At 44.9% G+C, this 19,358-nt stretch overlaps 2 protein-coding genes and 4 non-coding genes across 7 annotated transcripts; 3 read left to right on the top strand and 3 right to left on the bottom strand.

Moving 5' to 3' along the window:
* Positions 1-694: 694 nt before the first annotated feature.
* On the bottom strand, positions 695-13,156 carry LOC114444309 (calpain-9). Its single transcript, XM_028418769.1, has 20 exons — positions 12,833-13,156; positions 11,433-11,502; positions 9,396-9,514; positions 9,155-9,288; positions 8,744-8,915; positions 8,513-8,584; positions 8,334-8,425; positions 7,823-7,897; positions 7,543-7,703; positions 7,003-7,160; positions 5,550-5,758; positions 5,221-5,266; positions 4,002-4,076; positions 3,830-3,887; positions 3,358-3,422; positions 2,574-2,642; positions 2,361-2,439; positions 2,072-2,188; positions 1,792-1,850; positions 695-1,072 (listed from the first exon to the last, which is right to left on the bottom strand). Exons 1-20 carry the CDS (start codon positions 13,079-13,081, stop codon positions 1,046-1,048), a joined length of 2,106 nt encoding a protein of 701 aa, XP_028274570.1. The 5' UTR covers positions 13,082-13,156; the 3' UTR covers positions 695-1,045.
* trnak-uuu (transfer RNA lysine (anticodon UUU)) lies at positions 2,834-2,906 on the top strand. The gene has a single exon. It is a non-coding gene; the product is annotated as a tRNA-Lys (tRNA).
* Positions 4,307-4,379, top strand: trnak-uuu (transfer RNA lysine (anticodon UUU)). Its single transcript has one exon. It is a non-coding gene; the product is annotated as a tRNA-Lys (tRNA).
* Positions 6,901-6,973, bottom strand: trnak-uuu (transfer RNA lysine (anticodon UUU)). The gene has a single exon. It is a non-coding gene; the product is annotated as a tRNA-Lys (tRNA).
* Positions 11,167-11,239, top strand: trnak-uuu (transfer RNA lysine (anticodon UUU)). Its single transcript has one exon. It is a non-coding gene; the product is annotated as a tRNA-Lys (tRNA).
* Positions 13,157-14,264: 1,108 nt separating the features above from the next.
* Positions 14,265-18,930, bottom strand: eif3k (eukaryotic translation initiation factor 3, subunit K). Of its 2 annotated transcripts, none has more exons than XM_028418770.1 (8): positions 18,744-18,930; positions 16,862-16,960; positions 16,637-16,757; positions 16,037-16,114; positions 15,429-15,495; positions 15,190-15,267; positions 14,727-14,852; positions 14,265-14,402 (listed from the first exon to the last, which is right to left on the bottom strand). In XM_028418770.1, the coding sequence occupies exons 1-8, from the start codon at positions 18,803-18,805 to the stop codon at positions 14,371-14,373; spliced, it is 663 nt and encodes a 220-aa protein (XP_028274571.1). In that variant the 5' UTR covers positions 18,806-18,930; the 3' UTR covers positions 14,265-14,370. The 2 variants fall into 2 exon arrangements, with proteins under 2 accessions (XP_028274571.1, XP_028274572.1); XM_028418771.1 differs by having other exon boundaries at positions 16,037-16,111.
* Between the last annotated feature and the right edge of the window lie 428 nt (positions 18,931-19,358).

Raw genomic sequence — 19,358 nt, 5'->3', positions numbered from 1 at the left:
CAGCCTTTCGTGGGACAAGGGAGGAAGTGGATCAATACTGAGGCAGCTGTTTTATCCCTGATCGGGAAGTAGAATCTCACCAACAATACATGGTCTCTCCTTTATTTAAATACATGTTTGACACTTTAGAGCAACAGTATATGATCAGAGGAGGACATTAAAGCCAACAAGCCTGCAGTTTGTAATAGGTTTAAAATATGGTTTTATTTACATGCAAATTAGGAACAATAGAAGCCCATTGAGAGGTGGCAGTGTGTGTGTGTGTGTGTGCTGATGTATAACCATTACATGATGTCCTGAATGTGTCTTTGATCCAACAGCAGAGCAGCAGGAAGCTGAACATCAGCCTCTGGTATGTGCTTGTCACCATAAAGAATGATGCTGGAAGTCGGATATTTACACATACCAGACATGAGCAGAGGACAGAGGGTCATTTCTGAGACCATCCCCTGTGGTGAGGCTCAGGATCTGTAACAGTATGTATGCAGGGTGGAGAGGCTGAGCGAGGGACATGAAGCCTCAGTCAGGGGTTGTGTGTTTGTGACGTCGGTTTGAGGAGGAAGAGGACGGATCGTTGAGTTTCTGAGGGACTCAGCACAAACAAATGATGCACAAACGGCCTTCAGTGTTTTATATTTACACTTCCTGTTCACTAAAAAAACACACCAAACCGCTGAAGAACAACTCTACACTGTTTCCATATGTATATATTGTTTATTCATACATCGTGGTGCGACAAAGTAAAGCAGAATTCAGACATTTAAATCCACTTTACACAACTTTTGCAATCACAGACTCCAACAATGGAGGATGATGAAATGAAAAATCACATTGACGCTTTGTTATTTAGTCAGACACATGAATTTTTTTTAAAAAATGTACTATTTAGTTACTTTTCCCATCAGACCAATCAATCGTCAGCTGTTTCTGTTGATGCTGCACATGTACGTCTACAAAAATATTTGGCAAAACATTAAAATGTTGACAAGAAAAAAGAAGAATGATGCAGGCTGGGCGCATCTGAGTCTGAGCGGACAGCGTCAGGTCAGTTGTACATGGTCATGTGGAGCCACTGGAACCAATCAGAAAGCAGAAAACACCAGTTATACACCTTAGACAAGCGCAACAGAACATCACCTCTGTGTGAGCCGTCTCAAACATCCTCCTTCATTTAAGAGCTTTACGATAGGTCACTCCTCCAGCAGGATATATTTAGTTATATTACATGAAGTCATTTATGGCTCATGGACTTTGAGGTCTGCTGTGGATGACTGTCCTGCTGAGGAGGTCAGTATCTTTTCAGTTTCACTTGACTGACTTTGGTTGATCTTTAGTGGAACCCATATTGTAAAGCAGAACACATCCATGTTCAACAGCAACAAGTTTTATTTTTAAAATCATCCTAACATCTGAAGATGATGGACAGAGGAAAGTGACCTTCCAAAGAAGGACCCTTCAGATGGAGCTTTGTTTGCTTCAGATATTGATCTGACTGATGAAGCAGGAGCAGTGCATCCTCTCTCCCTTCCTGCAGCTCCTCTGCAGTCATATGTGAGTTCATATCTTTCCTTTCTGTCCAGAGGATGTGAACTTTTATTTGAAAGCCTTCTAGGTCTTCATGATTTTCCAGAGCCTCCTTAACAGCAGCTTCTTCATAACATTCCGAACAATGACAGTAAACATCTGGACGTGTTTTTTTTGTATGTTTCACTTGGGATCTTAGAGTTTGTTACTAATGAGTTGAAACTCCCCTGAAGTTCTGACAATTTGCAAACAGGAGGCTGTTCTTACCTGTCTGTAGCTGATGGTTATGGTTCCCGCTCCCACCATGTCGTATGCATGAAATTTATCTGAAAAAGTGAATAAAATGAGTTTTTCCCTCAACCAACATGAAAACATCTCTCTGCTCCACTTTTCTCCTCCTCCTGTATCTCCTCCCATCTTTTTCTCATGTCTTTTCTGTCTCCTCATGCTACGGCTCTTTGCTGAGGCCACGTTGGTTTGAATTATTCTGGATGATTTGCAGTGTTCAGCTCTGCATTTCTAATCATTTCCCAGCGCGCTCTCTTACGGATCATGCTCTCCAGCTTCATCAGCAGGTACAGGAAGCCGGGGTAGCTGATGGTCATGTCGGGCTCAGTATACCTCAGTCCCACCAGCTGCATCACCAGATCATCCACCACGATGCCTGGAGCACACACAGAAGGACAGACAAGCTCAGGTGAGGAGACAGCTGTGACATCTTCTCCTGTCAGTTGTTGGAGGGCAAAGAGGAAGCGGTGGTGTTTTGGCTCCCCCTGCTGGGAGACCTGAGTACTAAAGCATGAACCTTTACTCATGTTTAATGAGCTGAACTGTACCTGCTGCCTTCAGAGCGGGGCTGACCTCCTGATACTCCAGGCGCTGAGTTTTGTTCTTGTCAAACACCAGGAAGATATCCTGAAGGGAGAGGGAAACATAAACATCATGTCCACTTTGCTGCCGTGATCCCTGTGACCCTGCACAGCAGGACAAAGCGGGTTCAGATAATGGATGGAGAGATGTGGTGTCGTTATTTCTGTTGATCATCTCACCGTCCACCTCTTGATCTTGTCCCACAGACTCTGAAAGTCGGCCCAGTTCAGCTGAGCGACGCCTTGGCTCTTTAAAGAACACTGAGGTCAAAGAAATCAAACAGGAAGTCCTCATGGGACACAGACAGCTCCTACAATCCACACAGCCTCGGGCGGTGAGGCGACAACCACTGTGCCCACTAGTCAGTCTTTTTCCAAACTTTGAAACCGTTAAAATGATTTTACTCAGCGGATTTGACCTGTGAACAACACCACAAGGAGCCTGGATAGCTCAGTCGGTAGAGCATCAGACTTTTAATCTGAGGGTCCAGGGTTCAAGTCCCTGTTCAGGCGAAGTTAAAGAGTTCTTGGAGATAAACTAAAGAGAGCCTCCAGCCTTCTTTCTTTTAAAGAAGCTGCCAAGTCAAGTCTATGCATACTCTATGCATAATCTCATTGTCATATACAAACGGAACATCTGCACATCCACTTAGAGCACATATGTCAAAGTACCTCCTCCCCAAAACATGGCTAAACAGAAGGTGAACAGGGGGTTTCAAGCTCGGTGGGAGGCAGAGTACATGTTCACTGAGGTAAACGGCAAACCTGTGTGTCTTCTGTGTGGAGAAAGTTTGGCTGCAATGAAAGAATACAATTTAAGAAGGCACCATGAAACACACAGACAAAGACAAGAATATGGACACCAATAGCCAATATATATAGCCAATATGTTTTTTTTGGCCCTCTGTGTATTTGACTTTGACATCCCTGACTTAGAGCATCGTGCTTTTACTTTGAAGGATACATCCATGAGGACCACCAAACTCTTGCAGTGCTCCAGAGCCAGGCTCTTCTCACTGCCGGCCAGCACTGAGAAGACAGAGAGTGGACATGAAGTTGTTTTATACAACCTTCCTGTGTGTGGCCTGCGTTTCTGATACAGGCTGTGTATGATGATGATGACAGGGAGGTGTCAGCTCAGCAGTCAGTGTCACGGTGTTACACTGATGAAGCACAGAAAGGATGCAGTGCTGCTATTGTGTCTGTTTTGTTTTTAGGAAAGGTCCACAACACCTGCTTTCCTGCCACAGCAACACTACTTCCTCTGAAGCACTGTGCTATCTGTCACCATCTCCTGCTCCACTGCAATTTATAAACCTACAAACTACAAACTTATTGCTCATTGTTCTGCTGTCCTGTAAATAAAGGTGCAACATCTTACAGTAAAACTCAAGCAGCGTATTAATCCACTCATGAAAGCGGACTGACTGACTGACCTCCTCCTTGAATGGCCTCCGTCAGAAGGCGGTGGAGATGCACTGGTTTGCAAGATCCCTTCCGGTGACAGAGAAGAAACAATTATGACACGAGACAGAAGGCCAGTGTTACACAAATCATGCAGCACCACGCTCAGACCACCACCACAGACAGGGTTGAAGTGAACCTTACTTTGCTGCAGTGCTTCATGAACAGATCTCTGATAGATTTCAGTGAAGGCAGAGCAGCCTGGTGAGGAAATGAAGGCTGCAGGAAGGAAACAGAGTCAGATTTTAAAATGTTTAAAATGTATGTTTGTGTCTTTCTCTTTTTTATTTGGGTTCTATTTGTTCGGCAGTCCACACCATTAAAGCTATCTTAAGTAAGGGTGTCATGTTAGTCCATCTACAGGTTTTAGTGGCGCTCAGAGGGCCTGTACCTGAACAACAATCCAGCCGAGTCCTGCATCAAAGGTGAATCAAGACAAACCTCTCAGAGCCTGGATAGCTCAGTCGGTAGAGCATCAGACTTTTAATCTGAGGGTCCAGGGTTCAAGTCCCTGTTCAGGCGGACTTTAAGTTTGCAGGTAGATCACATGATTATAGACTATAAATCATGCCTGGTGTCATCTTAGGAGAGCTGCTGTAATCAAACACATCTACAGTCGTTGCAGATCTTCCTGGACTCCAGTCCACTCAATGAATAGCATTCGTTTTGTTCTGACCACCTGTTAGTTTAATAATGGTTCTTCGAGAGAACACTCTTTATTTCAACATTCACACACTTTAAACAAAGAACGCAGCTCCCTAACTCACACCAATAACAACACAGAAAACAGTGCTCTTCCCACATGTTGTCAGTTAGGGCTGAACGATTTTAAGAATAAATTGAATTGTGATTTTTCTGGCAAATATTGTGATTTCGATTTCATCCACGATTTTTTTATATCGAATTTTTTTTTCGAATAACGAATTTTATATCACGATTCTTTAATGATAAAATCCCGATCACAACAGTCATTTAAACAGACTGAAGTGTGCCTCCTAAGGTTAAACAATAAATACAGTATTGAGACTTAAGCAACTCCTAAAGTTCAATGTAATTTAGAACAAATGATCAAACTTTCATGGGAATCATGTCTAAGGACAAACGGAGCTGCTGCTGTCAGCTCTGTCCACCGTTTACTAGAGTCCTCATATGGAGCCTCTTCATCAAATGCCTGCGTTATTGTTTTGGTGACGTCATTAGCTGTTGCCTCTGTCTGCATCTGATGCACACACGGCCTTCCCACTGCACGCACACACACACTCTCAAAATCGCGTTGTCTGAGATCGCAATTTTTTTTTTTTCTAAAACGACAGATCGTTCAGCCCTATGCCCAGTAGATAACACATAACTGAACACCACCTACCTCTGTGATGGCAGAGATGTCTTGTGGTGATGGTTTTTGAGCTGGACTGGAAAAGAGCATAAAATCACTTTACAATCCTCTCATTCTAAAAGTCGGACATTTGAATTAACAGGTAAACATCACTGTATAAACTGAAGTGTAGATACTGGCACTCTGACCTAATGCTGCTGTGTTAAAATGTTACTTCTTTTTTCTTTCCTCCGGAGGTAAATACTGTGTGGCATCGTAAGCATTAAAAGTGTTGAGGTGCTTGCTGGGTAATTTATAGGTTTTTCTGGCCTAGCTCTATTACATAAACAGCACTGTCAACAGGCGGCTCTGTGACTCACGTGGTGGCGTTGCCGTGCTCTGTCAGCACACGAAGAAGGAACGCTCCCTGCTGATTGGGCTCAGCGGTGGAGGGGATGATGACGTAACGACCTGGTGGGAGCGAGCCGCGAAGAACAACCTCACGGCGTGGGGAGTACTGCTGGCTGTAGAGGACGGGATGAAGCACACTGAGGTCCTTAGATGACAAGTATGTGTTCTTAGGATGAGCCTGGAATGAGAGAGTAGACACTTGTGACCAAACTTTAGCATTAGCACAGCGTGTCTGACTGACACAGCTACAGCTACAACCAAGCGGCAACCTTCGGGGCTCAAAGTTGAAGCCCATGCGGAAGTGTCAAAACTTGTAATTCACGCCGCAACTGCTGGGGGCTGGCTCCAAAAGCGAGTAATTTCCCATAGACTCCCATGTCCCTCTGGTCTCAGATGATAGGTTCTCTTTTAGTGTCAATTGTACGGGGGTGAATTTTTTTACAACTCACTCGTTTCAATTGTATTCGGACTTATAATTACGCATAATTATGGGCGTTGCCGCTTGAGTGACAGACAGTTGACGTATCACAGCGTGAGTTTCCTGCTTCCACGATCGCCCGCCCCCCCTTTGTCCATATTTGGAGTTTTGGCGGACGTGACGCTGCCAACATGGCGGCGGTCATCACGTCCCGTCAACTCATTGACAGTAAAAACTATGGACAGAGCCTCCGTGACGTCACCCGTTTGTTTCTGAAGAGCCGTTTTGAGTCTCAGTGGGAGGTTCCGGGACGTGATGACCGCCGCCATGTTGGCAGCGTCACGTTGGCAGCGTCACGTCAACTAAAACTCCGAATATGGACAAAGAGGGGGAGCACGAGCGGGGTTTAGGGGGGCGGGTGATCGTGGAAGCAGGAAACTCACGCTGTGATACGTCAACTGTCTGTCACTCAAGCGGCAACGCCCATAATTAGGCGTAATTTTAAGTCCGAATACAATTGAAACGAGTGAGTTGTAAAAAAATTCACCCCCCCTACAATTGACACTAGAAGAGAACCTATCATCTGAGACCACAGCGATTTTTTGTACCAGGCCGTAAACATGTTCTTTTCTGCTGTGAAATCGGCCATTTTAACATGGGAGTCTATGGGAAATTACTCGCTTTTGGAGCCAACCCCCAGCTGTTGCAGCGTGAATTACAAGTTTTGACACTTCCGCATGGGCTTCAACTTTGAGCCCCGAAGGTTGCCGCTTGCGTCAACTCCCACCGAGCCTCAAAATGGCTCTTCAGAAACAAACGGGTGACGTCACAGAAGCTCTGTCCATAGTTTTTACTATGGCTACAACAACTTTCTTCTCGATAAAGCTTCTTAAAAGTTTCCTCGCCTGAACAGGGACTTGAACCCTGGACCCTCAGATTAAAAGTCTGATGCTCTACCGACTGAGCTATCCAGGCTCTGAGTGTGGGTTGATGTGTGTATGTACCGGGTACACATGCAGGGCTATGGCCAGATTAATCCCTCTGCGTCTCTGGTGTTTCTGCATCAGAGCCAAAACAAAGGAGCAGGTCCTCTGAGAGCTGCCCGGATCACTGTCCACCTCTGACAGGACAAAGGAGAACTGAGGGTTCTGCCAGAACCAACCTAGACACACAGACACAGACTCTTAGTACCACAGTTTCATTCGTACCATTTGTAGAACACATCGTGTCATCTAACCCTAAGGATCATGGTTTGTTTAAAAGAACATTCATCTTTATCTTCTCAGTAGTAGTTTAAAGTCTCTGTTCCACAATAACTAGGTCAGTAAGTCTGAGAAGATTAGCTAGAATTATAATCAGACCACACCCACTTTGTCAGAAAACAGACACACAATTATATAAGACTGAACAAATCAGCTTGTTTCAGCTTGTTGTGAGCAGGCAACAAATCTTAAAGATCATCAGTTACAGCCCTTAACAGACAGGTAATAAAATGCATCAAACAATAATTTTGAGAACTGCATTGTATCCGTAATTCATCTCACCGCCGTGTGGAGAGCCTCCTGCTGAGATGGAGGGTACCCAGTTCCCATGATGCATAATGTAGCTCCATGGCAGCACGCTGGATCCTTGTTCGTTGACAATTTCAGTCAGATGGCACACCTCCATCACCTCGAAGTGCTGCCGGAAGTCTGACACCGACATCCTGATGGAGAGGGGATCAATCACGTTTTACAGATCATGACCACACACAGGTTAAAAGAGCACCTCGTGCAGGCTGTCACAGCAGCTGTGTATGTATGCATAATCACAGCAGGTACTCACCAGAACTCCCCGTCCTCCCGGCAGACCCTTTCCAGTCTTTTCTGCTCCTCCATGCTCACCGTGCTCCATTCTGGTCTGCACAGAGACACAAAGGCTTTTTTATTCTTGATATATTTGAATAAAACCACAGAATGACTCTTCCTGCTTTTATGTTTGTGTTTTGTATTTTTTTCTGTTCTTTTGAGCTGAGACTATCCCAGGACACAGAGATTCTCTTATGCTGCCTTTGCTTGTTCACAGTAAGCCGCAAAGCCGCAGTGATAATGCCCAGCGCTGCTGTTTAATGGAGTCTGTCCTGCACAACCCGAAGAGCAACTCCAGTGAGAGTGAGAAGCTCTGCTAGACTGATTGTTAAGTCAGTAGGATGTTTTCAGAGCAATTTATTTACTTAGAGTATTTCCTTAGCTTTACTTACAAGCTTTTCAGGTCAGTCTAGGATGTAGTTGTCTTATCATTTCACAGGAAAACACATGCACATTGCAGGCAGGCAGCAGGGGTACTGTGTACTGACCCCTTTAAGTCACTCCAGGGCCCCTCCCACTCTGTGTTGCCCCAGGGATTGAGGATTCGCACCAAATCTTCAGTGCCGCGAGTCGTCCTCACCTGGCAGCAGAAGACAAAAATCCACAGTAAGAACCAGGTGAGGACAGCGGTATGTATGTATACGTGTATGGTTAGGAACTGTTTTACCTTTTCCACCGCAGTCAGAGAGTAAGCATGTCTGAACATGATACCCAGCTCATTCCTCTGCTCAAGAGGACCCTGAAAAAACAGACAGGACAGAGAAAAAAGTGGCAAAACTACATGACTCAGCATACAAGTGTGCAGCTTAATTGCTTCTCAGCAAGCTAGGACACATAAACTGGATGTAAGGAGTCAGTTAATCTTCCTCTGATGCTAGTGTTAACCTGCTCACTCTACCTGGCAGTTGGCGCAGTTGATGAGTGCTCCTTTAGCCAGCAGGTGTCCGAGGAAGGCCGGCAAGTCTCTGGGCATCGAGGCGACATTCAACACCTCAGCTACTCCGCCTGTCATGTCAACCATGGCCTCATGAGGGAAGCCCATGTCCAGAGCGCGGTAGCCACCTTTTAACCTGGAAGACATGACGCAGGGAAAAGAACATCATCAGAGATGGAGAAATAACAGGAGAATATTCAACAGAAGTCTGTGGAACATTCAGTTTGTGTTTCATCTTCTAATGAAATACAAACTGAAGGAGAAGGAAAAGGAGACGTGCTGATAAATGTGATGGATAACCACTATAATGTCTGAGGACAGAACATCTGGTCTTTTGTAATTCTGTCTGTCAACATGTGCAGAGGACTCACTCACTTGGCGTAAGCCTTCTCCAGCAGTGAGCTCCAGAACTCTTGTTTTTCTGGGGATCTGAGGTAGATCAGATCGTTGTTCTGAGTGGGCAGGAAGTCATCTATCCTCACCTCCTCCCACTCACCGTACTGCCAGAACTACACAGTGAGAGAGATGATTTTGTCTGTGAGTTGTTTTATCAAAGGTAACATCTGCATGTCTGAGCTGTTCAGACAGCAGCTTGTTAAGCTACTTTAAAATGTACCCTGAAGGCGAAGCTGCCGTTGTATCCATCCTGGAAGCTCTGCTCCAGAGGAACAACCTTCCTGAGCAGAGGTCGATTCACAGCCAGAGACGCTATGGCCGAAAGTAACCAGCAGTCATCTGGAGAGGTGGAAGGAGAGTCCAGGTCAGGTCATCAGGAAGAGAGAAGACACAAAGTCTTGATTAACAGTTAATAAGCTTCATTAAACAGCCAAGTGAAATACTCAGTTCTGATCTGCAGATGCAACATTTGAAATGGTACATTTTTTCTACATTTTTAAAGTTTTTCCTTTATAAGAGGAGGTGATCTTCATGACTTTGGCACTGACTGTGTACAACAGTACATTTATTGTTGCACCTACACATCTGTCACAGAGAGTGTGGAGCTCTGTTGTGTTGGTGCAGCTAATCTGCAGCTGAAAATGCTGTTGCTTGGTGACAAGACCAACGAAAATCAAGACCAACGAAGTGGAACGGTTCACAGAACACATCAACGCAGTGGATAACAACATCAAGTTCACTCGCGAGGACACCAAGGACAACAATCTGGCCTTCTTGGACTGCACAGTACATATTGAGGAGGACAGGAGCCTCAATGTGGAAGTGTACAGGAAACCCACACACACGGACCAGTACCTGTTGTTTGATTCACACCACCCACTGGAACACAAACTGGGAGTCATCAGGACCTTGCAGCACAGAGCACAAACTGTACCAACCAGCTCAGAGGGGAAGAAGAAGGAGCAACACCACATCAGGAAGGCCCTGCAAACATGTGGCTACCCCAAGTGGGCACTCATCAAAGCCACAAAAACAAGACCCCCCAACAACAAGAAGAAGGACAACACCAGGCGGAGAAAGAACATCTCCATTCCATATGTGTCAGGAGTATCAGAGAAACTCCGCAGGATCTTCAACAACCATGACATCCCGGTCCATTTCAAACCGATGACAACACTGAGACAGAGACTGGTTCACCTGAAGGACAAGATTCCCAGGGAGAAACACAGCAATGTGATATATGCAGTCCAGTGCAGTGAGGAATGCTCTGATCTGTACATTGGAGAAACTAAACAACCACTCCACAGAAGAATGGCTCAGCACAGGAGAGCCGCCTCCTCAGGACAAGACTCAGCTGTTCACCTCCACCTCAAAGACAAAGGACACTCCTTTGAGGACAACAACGTTCACATTTTAGACAGAGAGGAAAGGTGGTATGAAAGAGGAGTCAAGGAAGCCATCTATGTTAAGCTGGAAAAACCTTCCCTTAACAGAGGTGGTGGCCTCAGACATCATCTTTCTACCACATACAATGCAGTGATTCCATCCATTCCCAGGAAGTTTACACATACTCACAGTAAGAACAAAGGGCTGTCAACCAGTCCCCCTCCGGCAGTTTCATAGTCGTTAGCCAGTCGTTAGACACACCTGGCCCAGTCAGCCAGAACATCACAGGTAAGTATGGAAACATTTAGTGCTATTGTTTTTTTAAGTTTTTTTTAAGTTTTACCCAGACCCACCCACACAGGTCTGTAACCACATATAAACCATGTTTCCCCACCAAACAGTTAGAACTGATGAAGCTGCTTGGATGAGCAGCGAAACGTCTTCAAGAAAACTCTACAAGTCCAGACGCCTTGCTTCAACCTTCTCTACGTATGATGACCTGGATGACTGAGAATCTTCATCAACAACTTGGTGACAAGAGGAAACAATGGTTGACGTGCCATAAACTGCGGACGTCTCCGTGTAGGAAGAATCATCCTCTCAGAGCCTGGATAGCTCAGTCGGTAGAGCATCAGACTTTTAATCTGAGGGTCCAGGGTTCAAGTCCCTGTTCAGGCGTTCAAAGTTTTAAGATGTGTCAATCAGAACAGACAGCTGTGAGCTCTGACTGTCTCTTCAGGCAGACGATGCTGTCGACACAGTAGTATAACTGCATGAGAAGTGTAATTTTCTGCAACTTACTTACTCAGATTGGTGTGTAGGTCTTATATCTAAAACACTGCGTTGTTGACTGAAGGAGCTGTGTACTCACTGAGTTTTCCCTGGCAGATGTCCAGCCGACTGGCTCCATTTACAATGAACTGAGGAGAGGGGCAGAGCTCCTGAACACAAAGAGGTTTGATGATTAGGAGGAGAAAGAAAAAATGTACATGTCTGAGCAGCACATTGCCAAAAGGAGATGCAGCGAATAGATTAAATGGCATGAAGTTGGCACACTTCTAAGGAACAACTCACCCATTCCTGTCTATGATACTCAGCCCTTTCTGAAGAAAGACAGTTCCTAGTTTGAACTCTGAAGGGGCACATCGTGTATGAAATGTCTGCTTATATATATATGTGAGCGCCACAGTTCAAGTTCAACAGGACTAGTGTGTATACAATGGACACAGGCTGGCTAGATAACAAGGAGTCACACAACAATGCTGCACAGCTTCAGGAGGGACGGGTGTGTGGTTTGTCTGTTGTAGTCTTTGTTTTGATCTTAGTCTGCGTTCACCTCCTCAATCACACAAGCAACTAACAAATAAATCATAGTCTCACACTAAAGACCACATCACCTCTGTTGTCTTCTCCTAAAATCCACATAATCCTCATCAGTCTGTAAACAGAGGCCTGATCCATTACAAGTGAAAACAGCAAACACCCTGTAAGGTGAACAGGTGAAGGTGTAACTAATGAAACACCGACCTGAACGTCCCCTCAGGGATCAATAAAGTATCTGTCTAAGAATAAAAGCAGACCCGCCCGGTGCTGTTGCTGCAGACCAGGAAGTTGTCCGTGTACTGTTTGTTCAACATGTTTGCTGACAGCGTTTCCCTCATCTAAGTTCATGTGATGGCATTCCCACAAACAACTGGTATGTTTACACACAGACCAGAGGTTTATTTGTTTCATCTCCACGTGAGTTCTGTGAAAGCAGTAATTACTGTCACTCCTACATGTATGGACAAATAACTGCCCAGAGGCCAAATACTAAATCAATGTTTCACTCCCCACCTGTCGGCTTACTTTGGTTTATCATGACATAAAAAGCCCCTAATGGTCTTTATAAGAACTCAGAGATGAGACAGAAGATATAGTCCTGCAGTAGCATGATTTTCAGCTGTTTATGTATATGTAATAGACATTTATCCATTTAAAGTGTCAGAAATAACAAGAAAAGGTTAAAGTACGTTAACAGATTCATTGACTTTAATCCACATGCATGTCATAAAAGTTACTTATGTGAGCTGAGCTGGAGGAAGCATGTTAAACAGCTGTAAACACAAGGTGCAGCATCACCCAGCGAGGTGTGCAAAGCCAGAATAAATCAAATACTGCATGATTACTTCAAATCTGTTCTGCAGCTGGACCAACAGGCAGCACGGTCAATGGACTCCCAGGCCTGTTATACATGCATTATGTTGCAGAGTGGTTTCACTTTGTCTTTACCTTCGGGCGTTTCCACTTAACCCCACTCTGCATCTCCAGCTCTCCCACGGGGAAGTGGTGGTCCACGAACAGCCCGTCCCGGCCCAGGGTGTTGACGTCCCCGCTCTCCGCTGGCATGTCCCCGGTCAAGAGGTCCGCCAACCAGCGGCGGGACTGAGATCCGAGCAGCTCGTCCGAGCAGACCGAGTCCACCTCATCTTCCAGCGGAGGAAGGGAGCATTCAGAGGAGACGCTCACGGACTTTTTCATGTTACAAAAACTAATGTGCGAGACACGGAGACAGTCTCTGCACTTCCGACCCGTCTGTCTGCTTTTAGCTCCGCAGAGAAGAAGAAGCCACGCCCGCAGCCGCCACACACACACCTGGACAGGTGTGGCAGTCCTGCGTGGGTTCACCTCAGGGTTCAGTAATAACCCGTGAATAAAAGAAAACCAGTTTTAATGTAGACATTTAACACCAAGCGTGTTTTATCTTATCCGTGTTAAGCTAACAGTCGTTGCGATAACAGCTTACAGAAGTTTTGTGAAGAAATTTTAGTGATAAACTTCTGAATGATTTAGTGTCATGGATTAAAAAAAATGTTTTTACTGTTGAATATAAAAAAGACTTAATTTATAAATTAATTTTGCTTCATGTTGCAGTTTTCGATGCAAACGTACCTTAGCCTGAAGAGCAGAACCTGCACAACATTTGAACACAGCTAGCTTAACTCGCCACCACCCAGAGCTAAAATGGCTTCTAAAGTTAGTTTTTTGAATTAAAACAACTACAACGAAAAACGGAGCCATGAACAAATAGAATATTTCTAAAGTTGTTAGCAGGAGGATGAAGGAAGCTAGGTTCTCCCAATTTCCGGTGTTTACTTGAAGCTAGGCTAATCGGCTAACTATTGCTAAACATCGGCATGTTCTCAGTTCGCCACGAAAGAAACGTATTATTTTTGCCCTTTTTAATAAATGACTGACGTTTATCATTGAATTTATTTTTTTTAACACCTTAGACACAACCCGTCAAAATAAATGCTATGAAATATAAACTGATTGAAGAAGATATCCTGTAAATTGTGCGGCAAGCTAGCTAGCTAATGTCTCTGATGTGTCCGATGTTTAAGCTAAGCTAAGCTAAGCTAAGCTAAATGGCGGCATCTCCTCAATTTACCCACAAAGGAGTCGGTTATTTCCCTCTCAGCTAAAACTGGACATTTCTGTGTTTGTTACTGTGCAAGGTAACCTGAAGAAATACACTTCTAAACATTAACAAATGGATTATTCATATAATCATCACAAGGATGCTATTAATCACTCTTTACTAGCTACAGAGCCAATTAAGCCTCTTTGACCTTTAACCTCTGCTTCCTATTAATAATCCATATCCTGTATTCACTCCAGAATCTGCTGTAAATGGGAAGAACAAAGACACAAACACGGGCAGTGAATGATAAATTATTTTTATTGAGAAAAAGAGTGATTATGAAAACAATGGCCTGGTTGAATCTGTCATGACTGTGTGTGTCTGTGTCTGTGTGTTTGTGTGTGAATCACTGGGATGTCGCCATGATGCTGGAAACACCTGAGAGCAGAAAGACAGGAAGAAGGAAAGAATAAAAACCGGATCTTTGACTTCACTTCCAGTCAACATAGAAACAAACGACACAGCTGAGACATCATTAAGTTTCTAGGTGTTGCCTTTGATGCTTCCTGCAGCATCCACCTAGTGCTCGTTTAATCTTGGAAATTGCATCTAGAGGTGAAGTTAACATTAGGCAAATTCAAAATGCATTTGAATAGCAAACCGCAGTCTAAGTCCAAATGCAAATGATGTCTGCTCATTAACTGGCACAACACATCCCAGGTGGGAAGACTAACAGGAAGGCATGCAAAGCCAGTCACTCACTCTCAAAGTCGATCTTCTCCACGATGTTCTTGGGCTTGATGCTCTCCTCCTGGTTGTAGATGAAGATCTGTCCTTCCTCATTCTCAGTCCAGCTGTACTTATTCATCCAGACCTTCACCTGCGTGTCTGCACACACACACACACACACACAGACAGGTTCAGTTAGTTTTGGCACAATGAGTCCTATTATCTGTCTTCTATTGCTCTGAAGTAGAGCTTTAAATCCCCCACGTCCAAAGGGGAAGCTGTCATCCAGGTTAGAAGCTTATGTTGTTGTTGGCTTGTTAGTTGTGTGAGTTCAGGAGCTGCATCCTTCATTTACAAAACTTTACATGTGTGTGAGAACACTGCTCCATTTAATAAAGCCATCTTTTCCCTGGTGGAGGGGGATCCACAGAAGAATCTCCTAAAGGAACATGACCTGTATGTCTTCTGCCACAGATGTGTCACACAGTGTTCTTACCCAGCGGGTCTCCCAGCATCTCAGCCAGTAACCGGCGCTCAATGGTCTGGTAGGTGATTCCCACGACGTGGCAGATGACTGAGGAGGAAATGAAATAAGATGTTTACACAGTCTGCACCTTCTTCTGCCCGGGTGTGGCTGGATCCTCTTATGTTCCACAGATTGCTGAATAAAACCACCAGCTCTTAGTTACTGTAAGGATCCGTGTCCAGCATGCTGACTCAGAGGACGATACTCACACTTCCGAACAGAGTCCTCAAAACCTGTAATGCCGTCGATGAGCTCTCTGTTCTCCTCCAGACTCGTCTGTCAGGAAGACCAGGAAGAGAGAAAAGTGGTGTGTAAGTTTGGAAAATCAGAGCATGGAGGAAGGTGATGGTGCAATAAGTCAGGACTGATGAGCAGGGATGTGAAGTGGAAAACTTTATCATAACTTTTCCAGTTTTCAGGACTATAAGACCACCTCCTCCTTCCTGAGTTCTAACCAAAGAATCCATGGCTGCTGCACATTCAGCAGGTGGTAGAGGGGTTGTCCACTAACACGAAGGTCGGTGGTAGAAAAGCGCTATATAAGTACCATTTATGTAATAACTCCATTGCACTTTAAGAGTATACATCTATTGAAAATGCAGCAGTACAAAATATGTAAATGTATAAACATGCTGTATTATTTGTGTAGAGCTGTATTATTATTCTGACTGTATGCTTATCTACTTCATACAAACACTCGTGTTCCAGAGAAGGATCCCTGCTGTTTAAAATGGGTGTGTGACAGTGTGTGTGACAGTGTGTACGTGTGTGTGACAGTGTGTGCGTGTGTGTGTGACAGTGTGTACATGCGTCATACCCAGAAGCTCTGGAAGTGGCACGTCTCCAGCAGGTTTCCCAGGTACAGAATCTGTCTGATGGGCCGCTCCTCTTGCTGCGACACTGTAGTCAAGGAAATGCACCCCGACCCCAAGACAGAACCCTCCTCCACCTTCACCCTTCAACCACCTCCACCGTCACCCTCCTCTACCTCCACCCTCCTCCACGTTTACCCTTCTCCAGCTCCACCCTCCTCTACCTCCTCCCTTCTCCACCTCCACCGTCACCCTCTCCTACCTCCACCCTCCTCCACCTCCACCTTCACCCCCCTCCACCGTCACCCTCCTCTACCTCCACCCTCAACCTCCTCCACCTTCACCCTTCTCCACCTCCACCTTTACCCTCCTCCACCGTCACCCTCCTCTACCTCCACCCTCAACCTCCTCCACCTTCACCCTTCTCCACCTCCACCTTTACCCTCCTCCACCGTCACCCTCCTCCACCACCTTCACCCTCTTCCACCTCCACCTTCAACCTTCTCCACCGTCACCCTCCTCTATCTCCACCCTGTTCAACACACTGGAAACTGGAGTGACTGTTCTGACACTGATAACCAGCTGCAACAGCACCAAAAGGATACGTGTGTCTGGTCGATCATGCACTTGCACAGAGTGAAGTCAGTGTGTGGCAGGTTGGTCAGAGCCTTCAGCAGAATCTGTGACGTCACGTTAGTCTGGAAGTATGCCGGGTTAAACTGGTACCTACAGAGGAACATTTTTAATGTGTTAAAAAAGCGCGCACAAATTCTGTGTCAGCAGACTTCAGGTGCCTGCTGGAATGTGACAGGTAGTTTGGTGTAACTTACAGTTTGAGGACAGCCAGGTTCGCCTCCAGGTCGTAGGCATTTTCTCTCGCTTGTGTCTCCACGTAGCGCTCCAAGGTGGCAAGGTTTTCTGGGTTGTACCTGTATGAAAAGTCAAGATCATTACTGGTTACTACTCTTCTGTAGCAACATATTTGTGAAAACCCATGTTATGACTACTTGATTAACACCACAATCACTGACATGGCGGACAGCAGGTGCACTCATGGAGTCATGAATCTTCTATAGGTAACATCTGTGAACATCTGTGTGTGTCTCACACACATTTTATTGTCTGTAATAACTAGTTAATGTCTGTTATACATCTTGTTTTTAAATACCTGAACGCATAGGCGTAGCTGCCATTAAATCAGAGGGGGACCCCCCACATTTTAAAATGGCCCATTTGGACCCCCCACATTTACTGAGTAGGAAACTCCACCTAATGCTGTATCGATTGCTCGCGAAAAAACCACAGCGCTGCAATACCGTTACTATAGTAACAGAGCTAACAAAGCCAGTGGCTTTCTTCAGGCGAGCGTAAAACACAGCAAAGAGAACCGTCGGTGCTGGTCGAAACTGGAGGAGGTAACATCAGTGTCATCCCACAAAGTCCAGCTCATGCTAAAGCCTTACTGTTTTGTCACATGGCCCCAGGAGACGTTAGGTTGATGTTAAATCAACTTAGAAAAGTTGGGAGGAAGCTGCTGTTTACTTTCAGTTACAGTAGACGGTTTTATTTGTCTGACGACATGTTGTTGCCTTTTCTGCTCCCTCCCCACACACAATGGACATGAGGAGATTCCCAACAAAGACACGGAGAGTTAGAGTTGTTTTCAGCATTAACCCATATTGTAATAAGGCCAGGTTAGCTCCTGTTAGCCTGCTAGCTTCAGCCTCGCCTAGGCAGTGCACATAGCCACCTGCTCCTATTCTTATCAGCAAGAATAAAATACATGTGATGGACCGTCAGGACACAGTGGGGCATTATATGAACAGGGAAACACTGATGTAGCAGATAAGGCAGTGCATCAAACACATCCACAGGGTTTGTTGTGAACTGAGCAGTTTAATAAGCAAGTAAAAATAAAGACATGCATTCTCTCTGCTCCATATTTGAGGTTGGTACTGAGAGTGAGTCAGAGGCAGGGCCATCATGTAGGGCCAGTGGAGGAAGTTCTATTGCTGAGGTGAGTGATGACGGGAAAACTCTATCAGGTGGACATGAGGGAGATGTGCCAGTGTTTTGTCTCTGTAAATGAGAGAAGGCCTCAGATATGGAGGCTTTGTATCATCTGTTAGTGTAGTAGCAACAGTGTGGTTGACAAAAATGTTGTTTCACTTGGAATTAGATTCTGTTTGTCACCGTGTTTTAAAATCAATGAGTTTTTGTCGACTCTGTCTCTGAAATAGTCATTAAGTGTTTACTTCTGTAGCTAAAATAGCCTAACAACCTGTTAAAATCCGCAGGAAATCGCAACTACTTCATATTATTATATTATATTTCATAATATACTGATGTACTTTTTGTGTCCCCCCCCCCACATTTTTAATGCTTCCTACGCCACTGCCTGAACGTCTCATGAACACATGGGTCTCAGTTGTTAAAAAATAATAACATTAAACATGACGGTACTGAAGAGCAGATCTAGCTAAACTGCTGTGAAAATCTGACATGATGGCATCTCCGTGTTTTTGTTAGTGTCCTTTGACAAACTGATACTAATTACACACTTTTGACTGTAAAAAAAAACACGAATAATGACGCAGAAATACTTTCTGGATGGGCTTACCGCCTCTAGCAAAACGTTAGCTTGATGTATTAGCATCTACAGGCTAAGCTATGGTTAGCTTGGTTACAGTCCGTCACACGGATCGTTCGTACCTATCGATTCCCCGCAGGAGTTTCCCCACGTTCGTCCTCATCTGCTCGAAAGACAAAGCCATTTGGTCCAAACGTTACCGAAAGATTTTAGGTAAAAACCAATTTAATTCCGCACGTGGGCCACAAAGTAGAACAGGCACCGTGGCGGAAGGAGAAAAGGGGGCGGACCGGAAGGAGCGACGCACCGGGCGCGGCGGACAAGGAAACAAGAAGGACCGACAGCATAAACGGTCCGAGCCCAACAAACAGAGATTAAACCCGGTGAATCAGTTTGGTTTGATCTTAATTAGCTTCAGTCTAATTATAAGTATCGTGGTTATTTCATAAATGTTACTTCAGCTCATTTCACAGTGAAATGTTTTAACTTCTATCACAGCTGCACAGACGCTACCTTTACTGTTTATGCTATTTAATATGCTGCAGTTCCACAGTGTGTCCGCCGGAGGGCGATAAGTAATCATATGCTTAATAAACCTGGAGCATCACCAGCAGTCGGTATGTTATTATATCTGGAGATGAGCCAGATTATGTTCTTCCAGTCATATGATCTCTATAATAATAGAATGCATTAGAGTTTTGGGTTGCTGGTTTGCATCATTATAAAGATTTTGCAGG

The sequence above is a fragment of the Parambassis ranga genome, chromosome 13 (assembly GCF_900634625.1).
Source record: "Parambassis ranga chromosome 13, fParRan2.1, whole genome shotgun sequence".
NCBI classification, from domain to species: Eukaryota; Metazoa; Chordata; class Actinopteri; family Ambassidae; genus Parambassis; species Parambassis ranga.
This window is presented reverse-complemented; position numbering and strand designations above follow the sequence as displayed.

What these genes read in the sequence shown, in the direction of transcription:
- LOC114444309 (XM_028418769.1), bottom strand. Translation starts at nt 13,081, where the DNA reads ATGAAAAAGTCCGTGAGCGTCTCCTCTGAATGCTCCCTTCCTCCGCTG. An exon ending in CCCTGGAGTGACTTAAAGGG is followed by an intron (nt 7,898 to 8,333) that starts GTCAGTACACAG and finishes GTCTCTGTGCAG; the next exon opens with ACCAGAATGGAGCACGGTGA. An exon ending in ACATCTCTGCCATCACAGAG is followed by an intron (nt 4,077 to 5,220) that starts GTAGGTGGTGTT and finishes TCCTTCCTGCAG; the next exon opens with CCTTCATTTCCTCACCAGGC.
- eif3k (XM_028418770.1), bottom strand. Translation starts at nt 18,805, where the DNA reads ATGGCTTTGTCTTTCGAGCAGATGAGGACGAACGTGGGGAAACTCCTG. An exon ending in GATGCTGGGAGACCCGCTGG is followed by an intron (nt 14,853 to 15,189) that starts GTAAGAACACTG and finishes GTGTGTGTGCAG; the next exon opens with ACACGCAGGTGAAGGTCTGG. An exon ending in GGAGAAGATCGACTTTGAGA is followed by an intron (nt 14,403 to 14,726) that starts GTGAGTGACTGG and finishes TTCTGCTCTCAG; the next exon opens with GTGTTTCCAGCATCATGGCG.